The sequence below is a fragment of the Onychostoma macrolepis genome, chromosome 09 (genome assembly GCF_012432095.1).
Source record: "Onychostoma macrolepis isolate SWU-2019 chromosome 09, ASM1243209v1, whole genome shotgun sequence".
Lineage (NCBI taxonomy): Eukaryota > Metazoa > Chordata > Actinopteri > Cypriniformes > Cyprinidae > Onychostoma > Onychostoma macrolepis.
Window position 1 is genome coordinate 3,849,835 of NC_081163.1, and position 24,214 is coordinate 3,874,048.

Consider the following 24,214-nt stretch of genomic DNA (forward strand, 5'->3'; position numbering starts at 1 on the left):
AAATCAAATCAGTACAATAAAACTGATTTTTGCTGATTATTAATTATAAGTATCCACTTTAGTTATATGTTGACTTGAATGTGCAAGGCTTCTGGTTTCAGCCACTTCCAGTTATTTTAGCTGTACCAAAACACTCCATTACTGTCCTGATTAATGTTGCAAACTGATTTATGTCATCATACTTTACTTTATAATAATCATAATCATAAACACATTGGTTTATAGCACAAAATAGATATACTTTATTTGTATAGTTATTTACCTATACCTAAAGCTACTGTAGGTGGATAAAATAACAATTTAAAAAAATTAACACACACATATATGTATTTGCTAAATATTAAAACATACACAAATATTGCTAAATTCACACATTTTCAGTATTTCTCTTCAATTTTGCAATTGAACAAATTTAAAATGATAACGTGTGGCTTCTAAGCAAATATCATCACTTAACATTCCTGCGCTTACAGCACCAAGGTCATGTATAATGTAAACCTTGAATGCAGTGTAAGTCACTTTGAATAAAAGCGCCTGCCGGATAAAATGCTCAAACCTAACTTAAAATCATGGTCACAGTAAGTCCAATTTGAAAGGTTTATATTATATCTCTAAAATCATTTGCACTGTGAGGAAAATTAATGGGATTTTGTCCTCTGGAACCTCGCTTTCGTGTTTTATAGAAAAAGAAGGGAGTAATTATGAATCATTAAACAGCGGGAAAACAATAACCAGAGATTCTTTTGCTCTCTTACACCAATTTCTATATTTGAAATGACCTACAATCAATAGAAGCGCTAAGTATTACAGTCAATTAGGGATTTCCAAATAGTAATTAAGATATTAATAAAAATCTACGCTATCAGAGTTTGAGCCGGAATGCTGTAACAACTTCATTTATTATTGTAATTAAAATGTTACTTGGATATTCGAGTAAAAAAAAGAAGGATAATTGCCACTGAATTAGAACAGAAAATTGTGTCACTCTACAGATCAAGAAAAAGCAGCTTTATTAAGACATAACTTTTAAATAATGGGCCACTCTTTGGTTTTTTGACGTTAATGAGGATATTTATTGCGCAGTGGCAGAAGAACAGGTATCAGCTGTTATCAGCACATCATTAAGTTCTTCCAGAGCTGCCGCTCTCAGCACGCTAAAGGGGAACTACATGACACTTTGGCCACTTTGTGAAAATGTGCAGCCAATGAGGGATGATGGTGTGATTATCTGGCATGTTCCATCTTATGTGGTGGGGGTCGTTCTTGTGTAAATATATATGTGAAATGACAGGGAAAGGAAGCTGACCTCAAGCCATCGGTGTTTGGATGGATATCATTGCTGAGCTCTTATCGCTGTGAGATTGGGATGATCCGTTTTAGGGGTAAATTGAGTGAGAATTGGTTGTTGTTTGCCCAAAATCTACTCACTCTCAGGCCATCCGAGATGTGGATGAGTCTGTTTCTTCATCAGAATATATTTGGAGAAATGTAACATTACATCACTTGCTCTGCAGTGAATGGGTGCCGTCAGAATGAGAGTCCAAACAGCTGATAAAAACATCACAATAATCCGCACCACTCCAGTCCATCAGTTAACATCTTGAGAAGCCAAAAGCTGTGTCCATCAAATCCATCAAGACATTTTGAACTTCAAACCACTGATTTTTGCTAAAATATGAGTCCTCTATCCAGAATTTGGCTTCAGATATTTGTCCAATCAAATGCTGCACTGAATGAGAATGTCCCTCTCTTATTATCTCACAATTCAGAATTTTTTTTTTCCTCACAAATTTTCTTCACAATAGCGAGAAAAGATTTTATCTTACTTTTCGGACTTTTTTCTTGCACTCATGAGTTTATATCACAATTATGATTTTTTTTCTTACAGCATTTCTTTGCAAGAAAAAAGTTCAAATTGTGAGGGAAAAGTTGCAATTACCCTTTTTTATAAATTCCATGGCAGAAGCGAACATAAAAAAATTAATAACTGAAATGTAAATTCAGAATTCTGAGAGCAAAATTTCGGAATTGCGAGAAAAAAAGTATTTTAAAAAAGAATTCTATATCTCACAAATTCTGTGTTTATATCTGGTATTTCTGAGAAAAAAGTCTGAATTGTGAGATAAAACATTTACTATGTGGCAGAAACATGCTTCTTATTATTGTTAACTAAAACTAAAACCATTAAAAAAACATTTTCATTATGTGAAATAAATGTTAACTGAAATCAAATTAAATATGTAAAAAACCCCCCAAAAAAAACACACACCCTAAAACGCATTTTATTTCAGCTAGGCAGCATTCCTTATTTTCATTTAGTTTAATGTGTTCTAAAATAACTAAAACTAAAACTGAATTAATAAAAACTGTACATATATATTTAAAAACTCCTAACAAAATTATTAAACTTGAAGAAAAATGAAAATGGAAATAACATTTTAAAATATTAATCAAATGTATAATAGTATCTCAATGATACCAAAATAGCATTGGCACCAAGCCAGCTCAGGTACAACATGCTGTTCATGTAGCAAGTGTTGTTCCTGTAGACACAGGAAGCAGAAATCGTCTCTATTTTAAACTCCTCCCCGAATGCAACCGGCAGGTATTCTGGCCGATCAGCAAGGCTAAGCGAGGTTGACGTCAAACACATCTATACACGTCGCAAGCGCTGCCATCTCAGCTCTCTCAAAATTCAGCAGGTTGACCTTTGGACCCTTACCCAGACACCTCTTCTACTCCGTGATGGAGGAGTGAAGGTTGTGCGTTTTTAACTCTATGCAGCGAAGTCAAGTGCTAATTGGAGGTGGGCAGTTTGGCGGTTTGACTGGAGGCCACAGCCACCTGCTCTTGCTCTCTCTCTGCAAACACACACACATGCGGCTCTCACGTTCTGCATGCACTTACGCCTTTGCTCACACAGTCAGTCCTGCCTGCAGCTAGACAGCAGCCTCTGTGGTCTCGCATCCCTGTTTGGACCGAGCAGCTATTCCATATCGATTTTTTGGAAGCTCTTTAAATGCGTTTATAAATGCACGAGTGTGAGAGTGTAGTCTGCTTCTCTTGGCAGTCCACAAACACTTTCTTTGTTTCTCTGTATATATAACAGCAGATATACTGTTAAATATCTCCTCACTTGAAATAAATGTATTTAGGTGAATACTACAAAATCTGTCCAGAACATTTACAGACCAAATCAAGCAAACAAGCAATCATTTTTTCATATCCACACCCACACAAAAATAAATTCATTTTCTTAATTTAATAGCTTATTGTCTTAAATAAGCATAAAAAATCTGTATTTTTACTGTAAAACATTTTTTTAAACAGCATAAAGGCAGTACAACAAATACTACTATGAGATATTTACAATTTTATCATTTTTAATACATAACTTCACATTGTACTGTAACAGTCTTAATGCAAAGCATATAATAATAATATATAATATATATTTATTTATACACACTCACACACACACTTATATATTTATAAATGAATTTAACCCATTTTGGTCCTACACACATACTGTTGTGCTCAAAATTATTAATACCCTCGGTAAATATGATCAAAGAGGCCGTGAAAATAAATCCCTATCATTAATCCTTTTGATCTTTTATTTTAAAAATGTACAAAAATTCTAACCTTTCATTGGAGAATAGGACTTTAAGATGCGAGGGAAATCTCATAATGAAGTTTTTCTCGGATAACATTGGCCACAATTAATCATATTCAATGTTTTTATTATGAGGTTCAGGTCAAGAAACTGGGACGGTCGTGGCAGAAGCTTGGTTTTGTTCTCAGTGACCCATTTTTGTTTTGATTTTTATGTTTGTTTGTGGATCATTGTCCTGTTGGAAGATCCAACCTTGGCCTATTATAAGACTTCCCGCATAGACAGTCTGTTTTTAATTTTTTATCTGTTGGTATTTGATAGAATCCATGATGCCATGTATCTGAAGAAGATATCCAGAATCTCTGGCAGAAAAATATGCCCACAACATTAATAATACAGCAGTATATTTCATTGTACAAATGGGCTAGTTTTTTTTTTATCCCTGTTCACAGAGTGTTTGCTGCTAAAAAGCTCATTTTTTAGTTTCATCTGACCATAGAAGCCAGTCCCATTTGAAGTTCCAGTCGTGTCTGATAACTGAATATGCTGGAGTTTGTTTTTGGATCAGCAAGGAGAATTTTTCTATTTCTTTCTATTTTTTTGCAGGTTTTCTGACCCCAACTAATCTCTGCAATTCTCCAGTCCTTGAAGTCCTTGGAGAGTCTTTAGCCACTTAAACTCTCCTTCTCACCGTGCATTAGGACGATATAGACACACGTCCTCTTCCAGGCAGTTTCCTAACTGTTGATTGGAAATTCGTAATTATTGCCCTGATGGTGGAAATGGGAATTTTCACTGCTCTAGCTCTTTTCTTACAGACACTTTCTAATTTGTGAAGTTCAACAATCTTGTTCTGCACATCAGAAACATATTCTTTGATTTTACTCATTGCGATCAATGATAACGGGAATTTGGCCTTTGTGTTCCTCATATTTATGTTCCTGTGAAACAGAAAGCCAAGGATGGATAATGGTGTGATTAAAAAATGCAAATATGAATGGGAATATACTTCAGAGATATTTTAATTATAAGAATTTCTAAGGGTACCAATAATTGTGGCCATTGTGTATTAGAGACAAATATTTATTTCATAATGATACTTTCCCCCACTTTCACTTTTTTTGTTTACTTCAATTAAAGGTTAGATTTTTTTATATTTTTGAATGAAAGGTCAAATGGATAAACAATGCAGACTTATTTTCACAGCCTTCTTTGATCATATCTTAATAATAATTTTAAAAAATTTCTTAACTCTGGATTTGAAATGTTCAGGACATTTGTCTTGACAGGTTGACATTCTGTTTTTTTTTTTTTTTTCTTTTTTTCCAATTTCAAATTTATTCCAGGAATACATGGCCTCTCGGCCCATAGTTCCACAAAATCATAATGACATGGCAGATAATCTTTTCTTCATTCCATGATATATATACATAATGCCAATCTCCATGCATACCCCGAATCACAAACACTTGACACATCAATACAAACATAACCAACAAGAACAAGATCACCAAAGTATTTTTTTACGCAAACCATACAAAATCATACAAAAAATGCTTTTCATCATCTATCACAGAAATATTTGATGTTAACTTACAATAACTACAGATTCTGCCTGTTTCTATAGCAAGATGATGACTTGAACATCTAAAAAAGAACAATGATCGTACCAGTTGCATGTTATACACAGACTCAGTGTTGACATTCGCTCAAATATATCTATCCCTTTTCCAGTTATACAATTGCATACAGTTTTACATACAGTTTATGCTGCTAAAAATATGAAACATAAACCTTATGACATTGTTCTGAATGAGCAAAATAAAACTGGCAAGTGATAGAAAAACACATGCATGTGTTTGCAAACGTGTTGGAGAGCAAGAGAACGATTACGGGCGCATTGTCAGATTTTATCAAGTAATTGCAGTAGTACTCAGATGTGGTAAGGCAAAGTACACATAAAAAGCATGCTCTTCTTTTTTTATATCATGCACTTACACACTTCACACGCACACAAACCATTAACAAATCCTTCACTTTTTTTCCCCCCGAACACACACAGAGAGAGAGAGAGAGAGAGAGAGGCGTCAGGGATTGTGTGTATGGCTTGTTAGAAATGAGGAGATAAAACTTAGCATAGTGCTCCCAATTAGTGCAGCAGTGACCATGCGCTGTCTCGGACTAACGCGCTCTCCTGACGGCGCGCCGGAGACTGAGCGCGGAGGGTGAGAGAGAGCGATAGTGGAAGAAAAGAGGGTCGTGGGGGAGAGAGAGAGAGAGAGATGAAAACGGCTTAAGCATTCATTCTGAGTAGAGAGACAGGTCCTATTAACATTTAACAGCATTTGTGCAACTTGGTGCGGAGGTTATGATGCAAATGAAGGAGAATTAAAAGTGGCCAGGGGTTTGGCATTGATGGATTGCAGTCTGGCAGCTCTCACACTTCCCAGTGTCCATCAGAGGCGATTACTATGTAATTAAAGCTTATTTCTGGACTCTCCGGCGCATAATTACTTTGTGAATGTAACCATCATCTAAAAGCTAGAGAAAACGCTTTAGCGTTTAGTTGGCCAGTCATTTCCGCCGGCTTGTGTCAGATATAGCCATCAGACGGTGCAAAAGAACTGTCACTTTTAATAAGAGGCAAAAAATTAAATGAAACAGTATGCTTATTACAGAAAAATTAGGCTTTCAAGAGTCCTTTCTGCGATTTGCATAATTTATTCTTTTTCTCCCCCCTCCTCACCCGGAGCTTTAGGCAATTTCCCTCACATTTAAATCGATTGCACATTTAAGGCTACTTAAAGAAAATTATCACTTTGCATATTTTAATTGTTATGAAGGAAGTGATTTGAGAGAGGTCCGCGCCTCATCCTCTTGAGCGGCGCGTGTGTGCGCGGGAGAGAGAGAGAGAGACGCGCGGTGCGGTGCGGCGCGAGCGCTGCGGCGTCAGATAACCCCCGAGTTCACAGACTTTCCACTCCACTTTCATCAGAATGCTAATGAGGAAGCTAACGCTAGGACAAGTGGATCTTTGATATTTACAAAATAGGCCCTAATAACTGGAGTGTAATTTCTTTCACACAACTTTAGTTTTTCCCTCTTTTCTTATCACCGCTTGTATTCTATTTCTTTCTTTCTTTCTTTTTTTTTTTTTTTTTGGCTCAATTGGTTTTGGCCAGAAATAAAACAATAAAGTTCACAGATTTCCACTTCACTTTCATCAGAATGCTAATGAGGAAGCTAGCGCTAGTGGTGCTTTGATATTTACCACATTTAGGTCCTAATAACTGGAGACTAAATTGTTTTACACAACTTTATTTTCTTGTTTTTTAATCACAATTATTATTATGTGTGTTGGTTTTGTTCAGAAATATCTATGGACTTTCCATTTTCATCAGAATGCTAAAAGACACCAATGCTAATGAATTTAGGTCCTAATAACTGAAGTCTAATATGTTTTGCACAAATTGATTTGTCCCATTATCATTTATTTTTTATTTGTGTATGTATGTGTGTTTGTTCATTTGGTTTTATCCAGTAATATCTACAGACTTTCCACTTTATTCTCACCAGAATGCTAATGAGGATGCTAACGCTATAACGAGTGGATCTTTGATATTTACAAAATATGTCCTAATAACTGAAGTCTAATTTGTTTTATATAGGCTAGTATTTTTTATTATTTATTTTTATTCCGAGTTTTATTAAGGCTTTCCCTCTTCACTTTCATCAGCATGCTAATGAGGACACTTAATGCTAGCGGAGCTTTGATATTTACAACATTTAGGTCATAATTACTCTACACAGCTTTATTTTTCCTATACGACTTATTTGTTATTTGTGAATGTATATGTGTTTCATCAGTTGGCTTTGTCCAGTAATATCTAACTTTGCACTCCACATTCATCAGAATGCTAATGAGGATCTTTGATATTTATAAAATAGGCCCTTAATAACTGGGGTGTAATTTCTTTCATACAACTTTACTTTTTCTCTCTTTTCTTATCACCACTTGCATTTAATTTATTTTTTGGCTCAATTGGTTTTGGCCAGAAATAAAACAGAATAAAGTTCACAGATTTCCACTTCACTTTCATCAGAATGCTAATGAGGATGCTAGCGCTAGTGGTGCTTTGATATTTACAACATTTAAGTCCTAATAACTGGAGACTAATTTGTTTTACACAACTTTATTTTCTTGTTTTTAAATCACTATTTATTTTTTTGTTGGTTTTGTTCAGAAATATCTATAGACTTTCCACTTTCATCAGAATGCTAATGAAGACACTAATGAATATTTGCAACATTTAGGTCCTAATAACTGAGGTCTAATTTGTTTTACACAACTTAATTTTCCTATTGCCACTTATATTTTATTTATGTACTGTATGCGTGTGTGTGTGTGTGTTTGTTCAGTTGGTTTTATCCAGTAATATCTACAGACTTTCCACTCCATTTTCATCAGAATGCTAATGAGGATGCTAAGGCTATAACAAGTGGATCTTTGATATTTACAAAATAGGTCTTAACAACTGGGGTCTAATTTATTTTATATAGCATTTCAGTTTTATTCAGCCTTTCCACTTCACTTTCACAGAATGCTAATGAGGACGCTAATTTGTTTTACACAACTTTATTTTTCCTATCACCACTTATTTGTTATTTGTGAATGTATACGTGTTTCATCAGTTGGTTTTGCCCAGTAATATCTACAAACTTTGCACTCCACATTCTTCAGAATGCTAATGAGGAACACTAACGCTAAGTGGATCTTTGATATTTACAAAATAGGCCCTAATTCCATTGGAGTGTAATTTAGATGCATCCCAAATCATGTACTTATGCACTATTCTATGACGTTTTATTGTATAAATAGTGCAAGTAGTGTGTTCCAAAAGAAGAAAAATTGCACTTTAAAAACCCAGATGATGCACTTAACCAAAAAAAAACTAAGTGTGGGATGTTGGACACTTCATGCACTCAACTGTCGGAGCTTTAATTACGTAGCAAACTCCGATTATGAATGACAAAATAACCTTGTATAATTCATACACTACATTGTTGAGTACATAGTATATAAGTGCATAGTGTATAGTATGTCATATGGGACGCAGTTTTTGTTTTATACGATTTTTCCCTCCTGTTTTAATCGCATAGTGATTAAAACAGTGCAAAAGTACATAGTGTATAAGTAGACAGTGTATTAGTGTATAGTGCATCATTTGGGATGCAGTTTTTTTTTATACGATTTTTTGCCTCGTTTTAATCACCATTTATTTATTTCATTAGTATAGTAGGCCTACTGTATGTGTTTGGTCAGTTGGTTTGTATAGAAATATATTGAGACTTTCTGCTTCACTTTCATCAAAATGCTTATGAAGAAGCTAATGTTAGAAGCTAATCCTAGGATATTTACAAAAAAAAAAAAAAAAAAAAAAGCATTAATGTTTGTGTAAGTTAATCTTTGTTATTTACAAAATAGGTCCCAATTACTTGGTCTAATTTATCTAAAGACTTTCTGCTTCATTTTCATTTGAATGGAATGTAATTTATTTTACACAACTTTATTTTTTCCTTTAAATCACCTTATTTTATTTTATTTTTTTAATAAACTTTATTTTATTGATTTATTGAATTTAATTTATTTTTCAAATGTGTGTGTGTGTGTGTGTGTGTGTGTGGTCACTTGGTTTTGTCCAAAATATATACAGACTTTCTGCTTCACATTCATCAGAATGAAACATAAGTGGATTTCCAGTATTTACATAATAGCTCATAGTAACTGGAATCTAATTTGTTTTACACATCTTTTTTCACTATTTTCTTATCACCGCTTATTTATTATGTTTTAATTGTATTATGTTTGGCCATTTGTTTTTGTCCAGAAATAAAGTCTACAGACTTCATCAGAATGCTAATGAAGAATTTAATGTTAGTACAAGTGGATCTTTGATAGGCAAAATTGGTCTTAATTCTGTGCGGCGTATCTTTATTTTTCCTGTTTCCCCATCACTGTTTGTTTTTGTTTGTTTGTGTGTGTGTGTGTGTGTGTAGGAAGATGATATTGATATTCGCAAGACAGGCCCTATATAACTTTTTCTCAGCTAATGCTTGGGCAAGCAGGCAAATCTTTACAGACTAGACCCTAAAAACTGGAGTGTAATTATGCACAAACATTTCCTGTTTTCTTGTCATTGATAATTTTTGAACATATCTGTGTATGTAATAAGTGTATATGAATATTGAGTGCACACACATACATACATGCACATGATATTCTGCAGCCTCGCTTACACAAAAACACGCACCAGACGATCAATATTAGGAAGGAAGAGTTTTATATCCGGCTCCGTTTGTTTGAAACTGAGAATCAAAGGAAAGTGAGTCTCTCATTCATCATACTAAAACTGATGACAGCAAACCGAGGCCTGAAGTTTGATTTTACAGCCGGCCTGTGTGAAAGGAGATGTTCTCGAAATCTTCTCTATTGAACGTTAAACCACAAAGAGATCAGTTTAATTGCCACTTTACAGAAGTGAATAAAACACCAGTGCTTCATAGATTTAAAACATTCTGTAGCCTATTGTATAAAAATCATTGTGTTCTAATAATCCTGGAAAACTGAAATGTCATCTTACTGAATATATATATATATATTCTGCCTGTGTTGAAAATGCATTCCTTTTCATGTTTTATTCAGCAAGTGGCATCCAGTCATCACCTAGGCCTACAAAGTAAATTTTCCTTTTTAAATATAATTTCGTGAAAAAATATCCATAAGCAACCATGTATGTTTTTTACCTTGAAATATCAGTTTTAAAATCATTGTGATGGTAAACATACTTCTGATGAGGCGAATGGCTTCCGTTTCTTTCCCACGCTTCCAATCATCTGTTCTGGGAATACGTAAGTCTGTAGAGTGGGTACAAAATTCCACAAAATATGGCAGCAACAAATGCATGTGTACAGCTAACCCAGACGGTCTTATTGGGAAATACCAACCTCCGCGGCTCAGCCACTGAAGAAAGAGTAACGATTGATTTGGATCACATGTGCCTTGATAAGCAATCACATCACAGCTTTGACGTCGTTGAATTTCTGTGAGAGTTGCACTCCAGTTAATCGTTGTTTGCAGATAGCTACTCATAGAAATGAATGACAAGTGCTGTGAAATTGAATGCTACCTGTAGCAAAATTGTCTGTTATCATATATAAAACAGCATTTTATCATAAACTCTAAAATAGATTCATTCAAAACGAATGTTTAATGGAAAACATGTTGAAGAGTGTCAATTCATTAAATGCTGTCTTCCCATAAAAGCAGTTTATTCATTGTTATGAAACCCGTTTTCAATTGACATCCATTCAAAAAATGGCTTCTGGTCTCCTTCCCTGTGCCAGAGTGTTGTGCTTTTGTTTGCTGGCCTTGAAGACTAGTCTGTATGTACAGCGATTCACTGTAATTACCAGAGTGATTTACAACAGTTAATTCCATATACACTGTGCCTATAAAAAGTCTTTATACCCCTTCATTTTTTTCACGTTTTATATTGCAGCCTTATGTTAAACTGCTTTGAATTACTTTTTTCCCCCCTCATTAATCTATACTCCATACACCATAATGACAAAGCAAAAACAGAATTGTCACAACTTCGTAAATTAATTAAAAATAAAAAAACTGTATAAGTCTGCATAAGTCTTCATACACTTAGCTGAAGCACCTTTACAGCCTTTAAAGTATTTTGGGGTATGATACGACAAGCTTTGCACATCAGAATTTGGCAATTATCTGCCATTCTTCTCATTTCTTCACGTCTCAAGCTCTGTCAGGTTGGATGGGGTCAGATGCACATTTTCAGGTTTCTCCAGAAATATTTGATTGCATTCAAGCCCAGGCTGTGGCTGGGCCACTCAAGGACATTCACAGAGTTGTCTATAAGCCACTCTTGCTGGGCGCTTAGGGCCATTGTCCTGTTGGAAGGTGAACCTTCTGCCCAGTCTGAGATTCTGAATGCTCTGGACTGGGTTTTCATTAAGCTTTTCTTCTACTGTGATGGATCCCTCAGTCCCTGTCACTGAAAAACAGCCCCACAGCATTAGGCTGCTACCAGCACACTTTACTTTTGGGATGGTACTCTGCAGGTGATGAGCAGTGCCTGGTTTCCTTCAAACATGATGTTTGGAATTGAGGTTCATCAATCCTGAGGGTCCTTTAGGTGCTTTTTTGCAAATTCCAAGTGTGTTTTCATGTGTCTTCACTGAGGAGAGGATTGAATCTGGCCACACCGACCCAAAGCACAGATCGGTGGAGTGTTGCAGTGATGTTTGTCCTTCTGTAGGTTTCTTCTATCTCCACATATGATCATGGAGTTCAACTAGAGTGACCATCAGGTTCTTGGTCACCACACTAATAACCAAAGCCCTTCTCCATCAGTTGCTCAGTTTGGCCAGGAGGTCAGCTCTGTGAAACGTCAATGCAGCAGAATTTTTTTCTGAACTCTTCCCCAGATGTGTGGTTTGATGCAATCCTGTCTCTGAGCTCTACAGGCAGTTCGTTTGACCTCAGGGCTTGGTTTTTGCTATGATTTGCATTTTCAGCTGTTAGACCTTTTATTAAGACGTGTGCGCCTTTCCAAATCATACCCATTCAATTGAATTTGCCACAGTTTAACTCCACTCGAAGTGCAGTAACATCTACAAGAAATATGAATGCTCCTGAGATAAATTTCAACTGTCCCAGATAAGGGTATGATTACTTATGCAATGGAATCATTGAAGTTTTTTTATTTTTAATAAATTTGCAAAGATGTTAAAAACCTGTTTTTTGCTTTGCCATTATGGTGTGTAGATTGATGTGGGGGGAAAACAAATATTTAAAGCAGTAACATTACAATGTGAAAAAAAATGAAGAGGTATGAAAACTTTTTATAGGCACTGTATGGCTGCAAGAGTAGTCGTATGGCAATATGCAGATTTTTTCTTTTTTTTTGTTAAATAGCATTCATTTCAAAAGACAAAAAGTGTTATACTTACCAAGAAATTCAGGATTTTGTCCTTCATTTTGTAGTTGATTGTAGGTCATTACCTTGAAAAGTGTTTTAATACTTTAAGGCAAGGCACTGTGTGTTATACCATTGTTTTTTTCATGTACTGGTCAGTTTTGAGATTTTGGATTATTTGGCTTTTTATAATGTGTTGTTTCAGACCAGTGGACAGAAAAGATTTAAAATACAAGTTTAAGTGTTTATTTTATTGCATTTTAACTATTTGCCTGTAGATTCTAATCTTCATTAACACTTACTTTTGTCTATATACACCAAACTTGACAGTTTTATTCCTATCTGTATTCTGAATTTTCTTTTACAGACGAGTTTATGCATGCATAATTTGCCTGATATTATTCAACATTTTATTCCTAAAATCACGGTGAAAATTACTTTTTTTTCCTCCACCTGACATTTGACAGTATTTTCTGATTTATGGAGTGAATTAATAAAAGACATCCAAAACCCCCTCTGTAAAAATTTAAATTAAAAATAACAAAAAGAAGCAATAATATATGCGTTCATTGGTCCAATCATATGAATAAATATGATATAAAGCATTAAATGTTGCTGAGCAATACAAATGTGTGATAACTGAGCTGTGGCATTAAGGACGAGCTTAAGGAAATAAAAAGTGACCAGAGACGTTTGATGGTGCTAAAGCCTCCTGATTAGAAGCCAACATCAGTCGATGCATGACTCAGCAACACTAGCCGGTATTGGCTGCCACGCTGTGACCTATATCGAAGTAAAGGAGACTTGCAGACACCATGCTCTCAACAGCAGAGTTGCAGAATTAATTGCATTTTAATGAACACTGAGGCAACCTTCCAGGTATTTGAAATAAAAAGGAAATGTACAGTCAACATGAGAAAGCAATTACAACGTGTCTCCCATTAGTGTCTGATTCTGAAGGCGTTTGCGTGAATTTATCTTCCCACAAAGAGGCCATAAACACAAACTGCATGTGACGTTCACCTTCTTTCTGTATTTAAGACATAAATTACAAATATGATCACCTCGATAAAAAATACTTCTCATCGTCCGCTCGTCGCAAGCACGCTTCCTGCGTTTCTGTGGAGGACCCTGTTGAATTGCATCCATTAGGAGAGAGTATTTTAACATGTACAGCCGTGGAAATGACACACAGCTCTTTACAAATGAAACAGCCATGGGCACCAAATGCACCAACTTCCCGATGTTAATTGTACTGCAGCTTCCCACGCATAGACCATCCAACTACATAATTATGCCATCAAAAAAAGGGGGGGAGGGGGGGAATCCAGGGCATTAATGGAATGTCTTATTCGAAACGAAGAATAATGAAATATCACAAACAATGGAAACTGTATTTAAGAAATGCAGCAAATGGTTTTGGAAACAGATGCTAATGGTCATCTTTCAGAAGCGTAATTACTGGGTAGCATCAGGACGACTCGTTTTAAGGCGTGCACGCTGGAAATGTGCTGCTTAAACTCCAGGTATTGTGCTTTAAAAGCTTTAGTTTTTGTTAAATGCAAAAGTGCACAGCCTTTTAAATGGGTTGTATTGTAAAAACTTTACCAAAGAACAACTTCAGGCCCTTTCTAAAGTCTCAGCGCAAGTTCAAAATCATTATATATGTATATATATATATATATATATATATATATATATATATATATACACTTTTTTTTTTTTTTCAAACATCACTCAAAGGCTCTGTCCAAAATAGTGCACTAATATACTACTAAGGGAGCTTAAGATAGAATCCAAACTGTTGTGTTATTTTATCCACAGTATATCATGTATACACCAATTCAGAGTACATATATAAATATCAAAATTTAAGTATTGAATGTTGCAAAATGCTTTTCACAATCAAAGCTGCTTTACAGAAAAGCATCCTAAAATGATCATAAATAATTCAAGCTGTATTTGCAGCTGATTGAGAGAGTGAAATAATACAATTTCCTACCATTTGAGGGGGTTAATAGTTTTGTACAGATGTTAGATTAGATTTTATTGGCTGGCTCCTGAAAATCCATTAGCATTTATAAATTTGTACATTCACACATGAAAATGAGTGTGCATTTCCAAACAAAATTAAAGACAATCATAAATGTAAAAAAAAGAAAAAAAGATTTTGCTTTAACTGGATGTCTATGCTGGTGCCCAGTTATGAGTAACTTAACTTTTTTTTTTTTTTTGGTGTGGAACTTCACAAAAAACACCTTAATGTTTGATATATTGTGCAGTGTATAGGTCTCTCTCAAATACATCTTTCCATTTACCATGTCATTTAATTTCAATGCAGAAAAGCAAAAGCATTGAGAGATTCATAGAGAGATTTGAACTAAAATTTATGCATCTGGAATGCAACAGAAAAGAAAAATAAAACACGACGTTTCAAAAGCATTTGAATGATCTTTTATTGTCCTTTGTCCCTATGCATACATGAAAATACATTTACGTTGAATGTAATTATGGCAATATTGTACATACACACACATATTAACATGTATGTGGTGCGTTTCAAAATGTTATACTAATAACGAATGTACATTAAGTACACAAATGTGCAAGTGTATCTCATGTACAAATATGGTATATGAAATGTACCTACATTTCATATAGAATTTTCATATAGAAAAATGCACACTTACACACTTCATAATAAGTGCACACACATACACATCCACATGCACACTACAGTTCACAAAGGGGGAAAGCGATTTACTTCAATTGAAAAATGAAAGGAAAAATTTGCATGTAGAGACCTTGGAGAAGACCTATACAGTCCACAATATCCCAGATCGCGGCGGCATAACGAATCGTCGAGTTGGTGTGGTCAGTGTGCATCGTCTGCCTAATGTGTCTTTTCAGTATGTGCAGCTACTCTCCACTGCTCAGTGTACGGACAGACAGTCTTTCTGAGGTAGACTGCTCAAGTTAAAGAACAAGCCTTTTTCTTTTTTTTTTTTCTTCATTTTTTTGTTCTTTTAAATTGTTTTTATACGTTTTTCTGTTTTATTTTCTTTTATACAAATGTGTGACATTCAAAAAAGACAGAACATAGGTACTACATGTCAATATGTAGCAATGAGGTAGAAATGGTCGTAAAGAATAATGGTTGAAAAACAAACACTGGTGACACTTGAAAGAAACAACCATCCACAACAGCGCTGAAGCAAATTAACACACAAACCGGAGAAGAACAGAACAAAATCAAGTGTATTCATATCTACACAGGAGATGTGCTTTATAACTTTGTACTTTTTGGATGTTCCCACATTTCCTTTTTCTTTGCAATCAATTAAAGGAATGTTCCGGTTCAATGCAAGCTAAGCTCTATCGACGGCATAATATTGATTACCGCTGAAAATCATTTGGACTAATCCCTCAGTTTTAAAAAAAAAAACAAATCAAAATTCATAGTTACAGTAACACTTAGAATGGAAGTAAACAGGTCAAGAGTGCTGGAGGGTTTAAAAGCATTTTTGTTAAAGTACTTACATGAATTATGCAGCACAAAACTGTAAATTTGTTTAAATTGACCTTTCTGAAGTGGGAATACTTTTCTAGTGGATGAACGCCTGAATATCATGATAATTCCTGCGAGTTGTTGGCTTTACTGTACTCCGTTTCATGACACTGAAGTTAAAAAAAAATGGGATACAGCTTGAACAAAGATAGTAAATTATATTAAATCAAACTAGTCTTAATCTAGTCTATAATATTGGTTAGAATTTGCAAACAAAAATAACTGGCCCTGTGTTCTTGTAAATGTTACATTGACCTTGGTTTGCGTTAAAAGGAGTGTCGAGCCCAAAACTATTTTCTGTCTTAATTGATATTATGCTACTAAGGCTGTCAAGAGCATTCCTTTAACCAATTACAAAGAGCTTTCAAGAGTAAAATGCAGTAATCTGTTTTGTTCAAGGGCATTTAGGCTACAAACATTAGCGTAGAGCACCAGCCCTAAACTCAACACCAGCGGTAGGACTGAAAGATCATTTTTCTTTTCAGGGTCAGTGTGGGTTTTGTTCATCAGTGCTATTTGGCTTTGAAATCCAGAGTACGATTATTTTCAACAAAACTGAGAGCTAAACTTTGTGGATATCACAGGTGATGTCCCATATAAATTTCCCTAAATGTGTGGATGAATTCAAATCTTCAGAGATATGGATCAGTTTTTGATCTTAAATAGTTTTGTTCGCTTTGGTTTTGAGGGAGGACAATTAAGTGTGATAGGCTTTAACACAAAACGTTAAAAGTGCATTTGACAAATTGCACAATAGTAACTTTTCAAAACAACACAAAACAAAAACAAGAAAGCAGAATGAAAATACCATTTAAGAAGAAAAAAAAAATTTCCACTTTAGACGACAAAACAAGGCTAGAAATCGTAGTCCTTTGGGTGTACATATCACTTTACGAACATTGTGAAGAAAGTGGTGTCTCACAGCTACTGAAAAGACTATCTGGATGTCTGTCAAAAAAGCAGATATTTCTTCAAGGATATGTCATATATACACATGTATTGGAGGTCTGGTGCCTCCAACTGCTAAATAAGCACCTTAAAATGGTGTCAAATTACACTGCAGTGGACAAAAGACAAAAAAAAAAAAAAAAAAAAAAAGTTGAAAACAGTGCATCCTTTCCAACATTTGAGACACATGATATAAAGGCAGAAAAAAAGAGAGAGACTGATTGAGACACAGCGCTTCAACTCTCTAGTGCTAGACAAAAAAAGCCGACACAAACTATCAGAGAAAGTAAACATATCAAGAAACAAGCAAAAAATACATTCAAACACAAGTTTCCTCTTACAGTTACCAACATCCTGTGCTACCTTGGGCTAGAAACATACTGTATGCAAGTACACAAATGCAAAAGCTTAGTTAAAGCATTGCAAGAGCCTGTTGCACGAAGTAAGATACCTCCATACTCAAGGGGGTGATAGAGTTTCCTTCAAATGTCTGCACCAGGAAACCGGGTGTACAAACATAAAAATATAAAGAGCTTGACTAACTTGCTCAGCAAGATTCTATAAATAAACTGTTGTGCCGCCATTATAATAGCTGTATTGATGCTGCATCCCAATTCGCCGCCTTATACTAAGCCCTAAAAGTATGTTCTCTTTGGTACATACAATTTCATCATAACTGCGTCTTTAACAGACCGATCTGTTGCTTGGTTATGTTGGATATCATCACTGTTTAAACTACCCTGTCAATCATCTTGTCAGAGTTAACATCCTCCATATTGCATTTAATTTAGTTTTCTACCATATTGGAGATAAATTAAGTGGCACATTGATCTGTCAGTCTGTTTGCATAAAGATGCATTTAAAAGTTAATGACCAAACATATCTTTACAAAAAGTTTGCAATGTTATATAATAATGTGGAAATCGTTAAATATATATATTTATTATCAGATTAGATACTGATTAATAAAATCACAAACTTTCTATACTTAACCGTCAGTCTCGCATGTCCCACCATGTTTGTAGTTTTTAAACACTTTTTATTTGATTTTGTAGTTCTAATTGATGGGTTGGGTTGTGGGCAATATTAACCATTAAAGTGTGCATGGAACCACACAAGTACCTTTGGAACACTCATTTAGCCTACAACCATTTAGGACACAGTAATTATAATTTTGAACACTATTTAGGACAAACAGTATGCAAATTGGCATGCAGCATAAATGTAGAAGAGGTTTATAGTAATGATACTTTAGTGTCACTTGCATTACGTTATGAATTGTAGTTTGAAGCATTTTGGAAAGCAACAACACTAGCAATCTTTTAACCTGCGTTGCTATAAGCACTTGCATACTTGCGTAGAGTATGTTTCTGGCTTTAGGCAACGTGGCCCCAGTAAGTGGCCCCACAGAGACCCCATCAATAATATGCGTGTGTGTTTACACAAAGGGGTGTTTAGAGTCATCTGGGCACTCGAAGCAGAAGAATTGCACAGGTAGTGTGAGACAAACATTTGTTGTTTCTTTTTTTTTTGGAAAAAAGGCAGCTTGTTCTTTATGGAGGCTTCAGAGCAGAGCAAACCTAAAGAGGTTGAAGACACCAAGCTCTCATCTTTCTGTTCTAGTTGCAGAGAAAATAGTGCTAAACTGAGGTAGAACAGAATGCAGGGTACACGTGATCCTTCAGATATCTTTACACCAACACCACACAGCAGCAGGACAGAGTCCGAAACAAAAACAAAACGTACGTAACTGTTACGAAGAATGTGAAAATATTTCCACTTCAAGAATCTGGTAGCCTCTTTGTAAAGTTTTGGTTCACCCCAACTCTATTCTGCAGAGAGGAGACAAACACGCAAATGTTAACGTCTACTGCATACTCTGGCGTGGATGTGGTTTCAGACGAACCTTATCTACACAACAGATAGTGCCCATCTCTGAGCGTTCGTTGTAGAGTCTGAACTGTGCTATGCAGGGAGGAACAGGTGCTGTAGTCAATACTGGCACACAATTCTGCTTTCAAAACTTAAAGCAATGTCCACAATGGAATTTAAATGTAATTTAGAAAGAACAATAAGAATATAACAGAGGAAAAAGAAACTCCCCAAATTTTTCTTCCAAACAACCCAGAAATGTTCTGGTTACATTCATAGTCATATCCTTTTCATTTTTTTAATTGGTTGAGGTAAACCTAGAATTTTAGAAGCAAATTAGAAACCAAACCCAATGTAGTCAGCAGTATGTAGTGCTATCGCATAATCTTTTTTGAGGTACTGTACAAATCACAATCACTTTCCTGAGTTTTTGAAGAAAATCAAACAAACGAATTTCATAACTTAGGATCCAGATTCAAAGTACAACATGGACCTTCTCCTGCCCTTCCTGGGGTCTACAGGTCAGACTTGATTGAGGAATACTGTTGTTCTTTTGAGAGAAGTGTCGAAAACAAGGAAAGGAACGAAAAGAACATGTCTGATTTAGTTTCATGTTAAAGCTCTCTATATTAGCACATGCCACCAATGTAGATGGTGAGGCAAACAAATCCAAATACAAATCAATAAAGCACCACTTCAGGCACTTCATAGCAACAAAATCTCAAAAACAGCAGAATGATATTTACACACAAAGAAGTTTGTCCTCACTTACAGAGTTCCTCGGTAAGCGGAGCTCTGCGTCTGCAGTACTGAGCCCAGAAAACAGTATTTCTCTGTCTGGATTATGTGCAAAGGGCCAGACCTTGACTTAAGTACAGCCATGCATCATTCAACTGTATCTGACCGTCCTTCAGGTTCTTCTTTAGGGGTCATCTACATTTGTAATAACCACACTGTTTAACTGCATGTGTCACCCAAAGAATTCTGAATTGTATCCCCTCTAAGAGTAGAGGAGGTCACCCCACAGATTTCATTACACCCTTGCTCTTTACTGACTACAACCAAACATCTTATTCCATTCAGTGTATGTATCAAGTTCTTTCTGTGATATGCTGGGCTGGATTTTGCAAAACACATTCTCAAAGTCTTGGTATGACACCGGTCTCATCTGACCTGGCATCATTCCGGAAAGGTCTGCGCCGGACATGCCATGGAGAGGACCAACCATGGCCTCCTGGCAAAGTCGGACCACATCCAACCCAGAGAAGCCGTCTGTCCGCTGAACAAGCAGTGCAACCTCTTTGTCGCTGAGGCAGTAGTTGTGCTGTGAGAGCAGCTGGCTGATTATCTGGTGTCGTGCGGTGGCATCCGGTAAGGGGACGAGCAACCGCTTAACAAAGTACCTTCGTAGAGACTCATCAATCTCTTCGGGTTTGCTGGTGGAACATACTACTAGAACATGTTCCTCTGGAGAACTTAGAACTCCATCGAGCTGGAGGAGGAGTTCACTCTTGATTCGGTTCACAGGACTTTCTTCACTCAACTGGGCAGACAACAGCAGATCTACGTCGCTGATGAAAACCACTGAAGGCTGCCGGCAGCGAGCGACAAGGAACGAGGCCTGGACGATCTTCTCGCCCTCTCCAAGCCATTTTGTGACCAGTGCGGAGCCGCTAAGGAGGAGGAAAGCTGCGCCAAGCTGACTGGCCATACACCGACCGAGCAGAGTCCGGCCCGTGCCCTGAGGTCCAAAGAGAAGGATGCTGCGAGGTAATGTGGCCATACCGCTGAACATGTCTGGCCTCAGAATAGGCCACAGGACCTCATCTTTGATGGTGGCTTTTGCCATCTCCAGTCCAGCAATGTCACTCCAGTCCACAGGGGGTGTCTGCTGCAGAATCTCAGTGGTGACCATCTCTACCAAACTAGCATCGCTGTTTTTTAACTGCTCCTCAGCAGGGTGGCTGGATGAAGTGGCCGTGCCAATGGAATGGGGGTGATGCTGTCTGTTGTCGTCACCGTGGTCACTCAAAACGGGGGAACCGAACTTTCCAAAAGACTCGCCTGGCCGCAGGGATCCCAAGGAACCTTTGGAGGATCCGTAAGAAGGAGGGGTTAGTGCCCTGCCGGACTGGCTGCCGAATTTCCGCTGCTGATCCGGTGGCACTGACTGCTTTGTGGGCTTAAACGCCAAAGATGATGTGTCAGCGTTCCTGTCAAATCCATTCCCCCTGGTTGAGTCAACAAGACTGTTGTCTGGCATTCTGTACATGGGGCTTTGAGCAGAACGCTGCTGGCTGTAGTTGAAATTTCCATAACTGGAGTCCATATCTCCCTGGCCCGTCATGTAAAACGCTTTCCTTTTCAGTGTATTGGCCGAGCTGCCGTTCAAAGGTGTTGGTGCAATTGGCGCATGGTTGTGGGACTGGTAGGAGTAACCGGGAAGGGTGGAAGGGGGTAGGGGAGTGGGGGCAGCAATGCCTGAGGGCAAGTAAGCTGAGGGAGGGGGTGCTCCTCCTGGGCTGTAGCCTGGGGCAACAGCAGTCTGTGGGGGATAACCTGCTGGAGGGTAATTGTAACTGGAGAGATTGGGGGAACTTGCATTGTAGCTGGGCACTAGGGTTGGAGGTGGCGGAGGTGGAGGCTGAAGCAGCCCAGCGCTGTGCAAAGGTGAGGGATGTGGGGACGGGAGAGCTGGTGTGCTTTGCCCACCGCTGTAAGTGGAATGCAAGTACGAGCCATTGTAACTGCTAGCGAATTCCTGAGAGGGGATCCCCGAGTGCAGTGCAGTAGACGCATGATTCCCGCAGTTACTGCTGGAGTAGCTGGGCTCGCTCAAGCTACTCGGCACCCCTGTGGAGCTGCCGACACTTGCCGTAACATCTGGAGGAGGCAGGGCAGGCGTCATGCCAGTCTTACTTGCAGAAACCACATCTGCAGCACAGCTCATTGGGTAGATCCCCTCCTGCCATGCTTCACTCTCCGACTTGCGTCCGTTCAAGAGTCCTGGGGCACTCTCGGAGTAAGAGCACAGGAGCGCCCGCTCGCTGGGACCCTCCAGGATACCGGAATACTTCTCTGCATACTTCTTCAGAAGGTTGGAGGCCGTCAGTGCTGATATATCGTCATTGGCCCAGGCATACTGGTAGGTCCGCTGCAGGTGTCCGCGGTATGCCTCTGCTTTATGTGCGGGGGAACGTGTGGTGGATGAGATGTCAAAATGTTGCTCGGCCCACTGCGCATGCTCTGGGGTCCACTGCATCTTTAAGCCTAAACAATCAACAAACAAAAACAAGCAGGTGTGAGAAACTTGCACTCATGAATAGAAGCTTCTAGATCTGCCTAGCTGATTCATCTGAAATGGCTGAAATTCAGTTGATAACTGTAACGGAAGTGGTCATGTGGCCACCCATTGATGGGTAGTACAATTTTTAGTTAATTTTGAGCCAAATATATGTTTTGCACAGTTATGGCTTGCAAATGTTAATTACATAATGTTTAAAAACATTTTCATGCATATATTCCATTTTCAAATTTTTTTTAGAGAACTGTAAATATTGCGAAAAATAAGTGTTATACAGAAATTATTGCTGGCCATTAAAAACACATTGGTTGACCACTGGGCTTTTCAGGGTTTTCTTTTTTGACACGTCAGAATCAATGATCCAATAAGCAACTGCTATTGAAAAGAAACAATACACACAAACGGCAACAACAAGAGTAAAATATCATTTCCTTTCCCCCCCCATCCAGCTCTCCGCGAGTCCTGGCTTCATATCGCAGACACTGCTGACAGTTGGTATCGCAGGAACAGTGCAGATTTGGGCCTCCAACACCTGGTTAGCACAGTATAATGCACCCTGCACACTGCCGAGTGACACAGACATCGCAGGTCACTCTATAATCCAACTCTCATCTAAAGCAGTCCCAGACAGTTTCAAATCTGCTTGGAGGAGTGCAGCAAAGCAATCTCCCAGGCAGCGCTCTACTGCTTTCATCACACAAACTCACAGCACGGCATGAATTACAACAGCTTTCTGTCTGCCGCCCGCCCGCCTCCCAGAGCACAGGGAACTGGAAAGGGGGAAAAAACATGCCTGCCTCCCTCTCGTTCACTCTAATGCTCCCCTTTCTCTCCTTCTTTTACTCTGAGGCTCTGGGTTCTGCCTCTCTCTTTCTCGCTGTCTTTTCTCTCCGCAGCCTCTGTCTTTTATTGGCTCCGGGGCTCAAAAGCCACCATCAAGTTTAATCCCAAACTCCATCTGCAAACACAAGCAGTTACATACACTGTCATCTTAGACACAGCATGGGATTATCAAAGAGACATTTACTCAAGAGCCGACAGGATGACGGGGGTGGTCGCGCACACACTCTCGCCGTCTGTAGATAGACTTCTGATGACAACAGCGTTCGGCTGCAGTGTCCAGCAGGCGTGTTATTGTGCACACACCTCCTGCTTATCTGAGCTTACTGGGCCTAAGCACTCACAAACACTATTCACGGCACAAAGAAGAAAGAAGATGTCACAGAAAACGACGCCGTTTACGAGCTTTTAGCCATGTGCCCACGTACCTTGATCTCTAAAGCCTGTCAAATTACCTAAAGACTGTACCTTTCCCTATACTCAATGGCAATTGGCTATTTAAAGCTTAACATACCTCTCAAAACATGATATAAACAGATGACCACTCCTTGTAGCATGTGCATCATAAATAAAATAAATCTGTTATCGATTGGAATAAACAATAGAGCAATTAATCTCAAATATATATATATCTTTTAACTAGATTTGTACTATATTTAGCTGCTTGCATAGTGTGTGTGTATGTGTCTATGTATATATATATATACACATATACACACACACAACGCAAGCAGCTAAATATAGTACAAATCTAGTTAAAAACAACCAGGTTTTCCACCAATATAACAATATAGAGTTAAAACAACAATGCAATATTTACATGCATATATTTTTAATAAAACATTTGAGCAATGAAACAAAATCATTTTAATTCATGGAAACAGACACTTTGATCAGGTTTATGGAGATGAATCGAGCTTACCAACTCAAATGCTGCTTTCACTACTGAAGCTAAAATCTTTGTAAGGAGACAAAGGATCATGAAACTACTCTAATTACATAGTCTTTCAGTCACTTAATGAGCAAATTAAGAGTTCACTGAAGTCACTGCATTTGCAATATTA

At 37.5% G+C, this 24,214-nt stretch overlaps 1 protein-coding gene across 2 annotated transcripts in view; it reads right to left on the bottom strand.

Annotated features, from left to right (window-relative positions):
- Positions 1–14,402: 14,402 nt before the first annotated feature.
- The window catches only part of fign (fidgetin), a 69,714-nt gene continuing 59,902 nt past the window's right edge, over positions 14,403–24,214 (bottom strand). For both annotated transcript variants that reach the window (XM_058787414.1, XM_058787413.1), the window contains exon 2: positions 14,403–22,276. In XM_058787414.1, the coding sequence (XP_058643397.1) occupies positions 20,055–22,268 (2,214 nt within the window). In that variant the 5' untranslated portion in view covers positions 22,269–22,276 and the 3' untranslated portion in view covers positions 14,403–20,054. The remainder of the gene's footprint in view (positions 22,277–24,214) is intronic.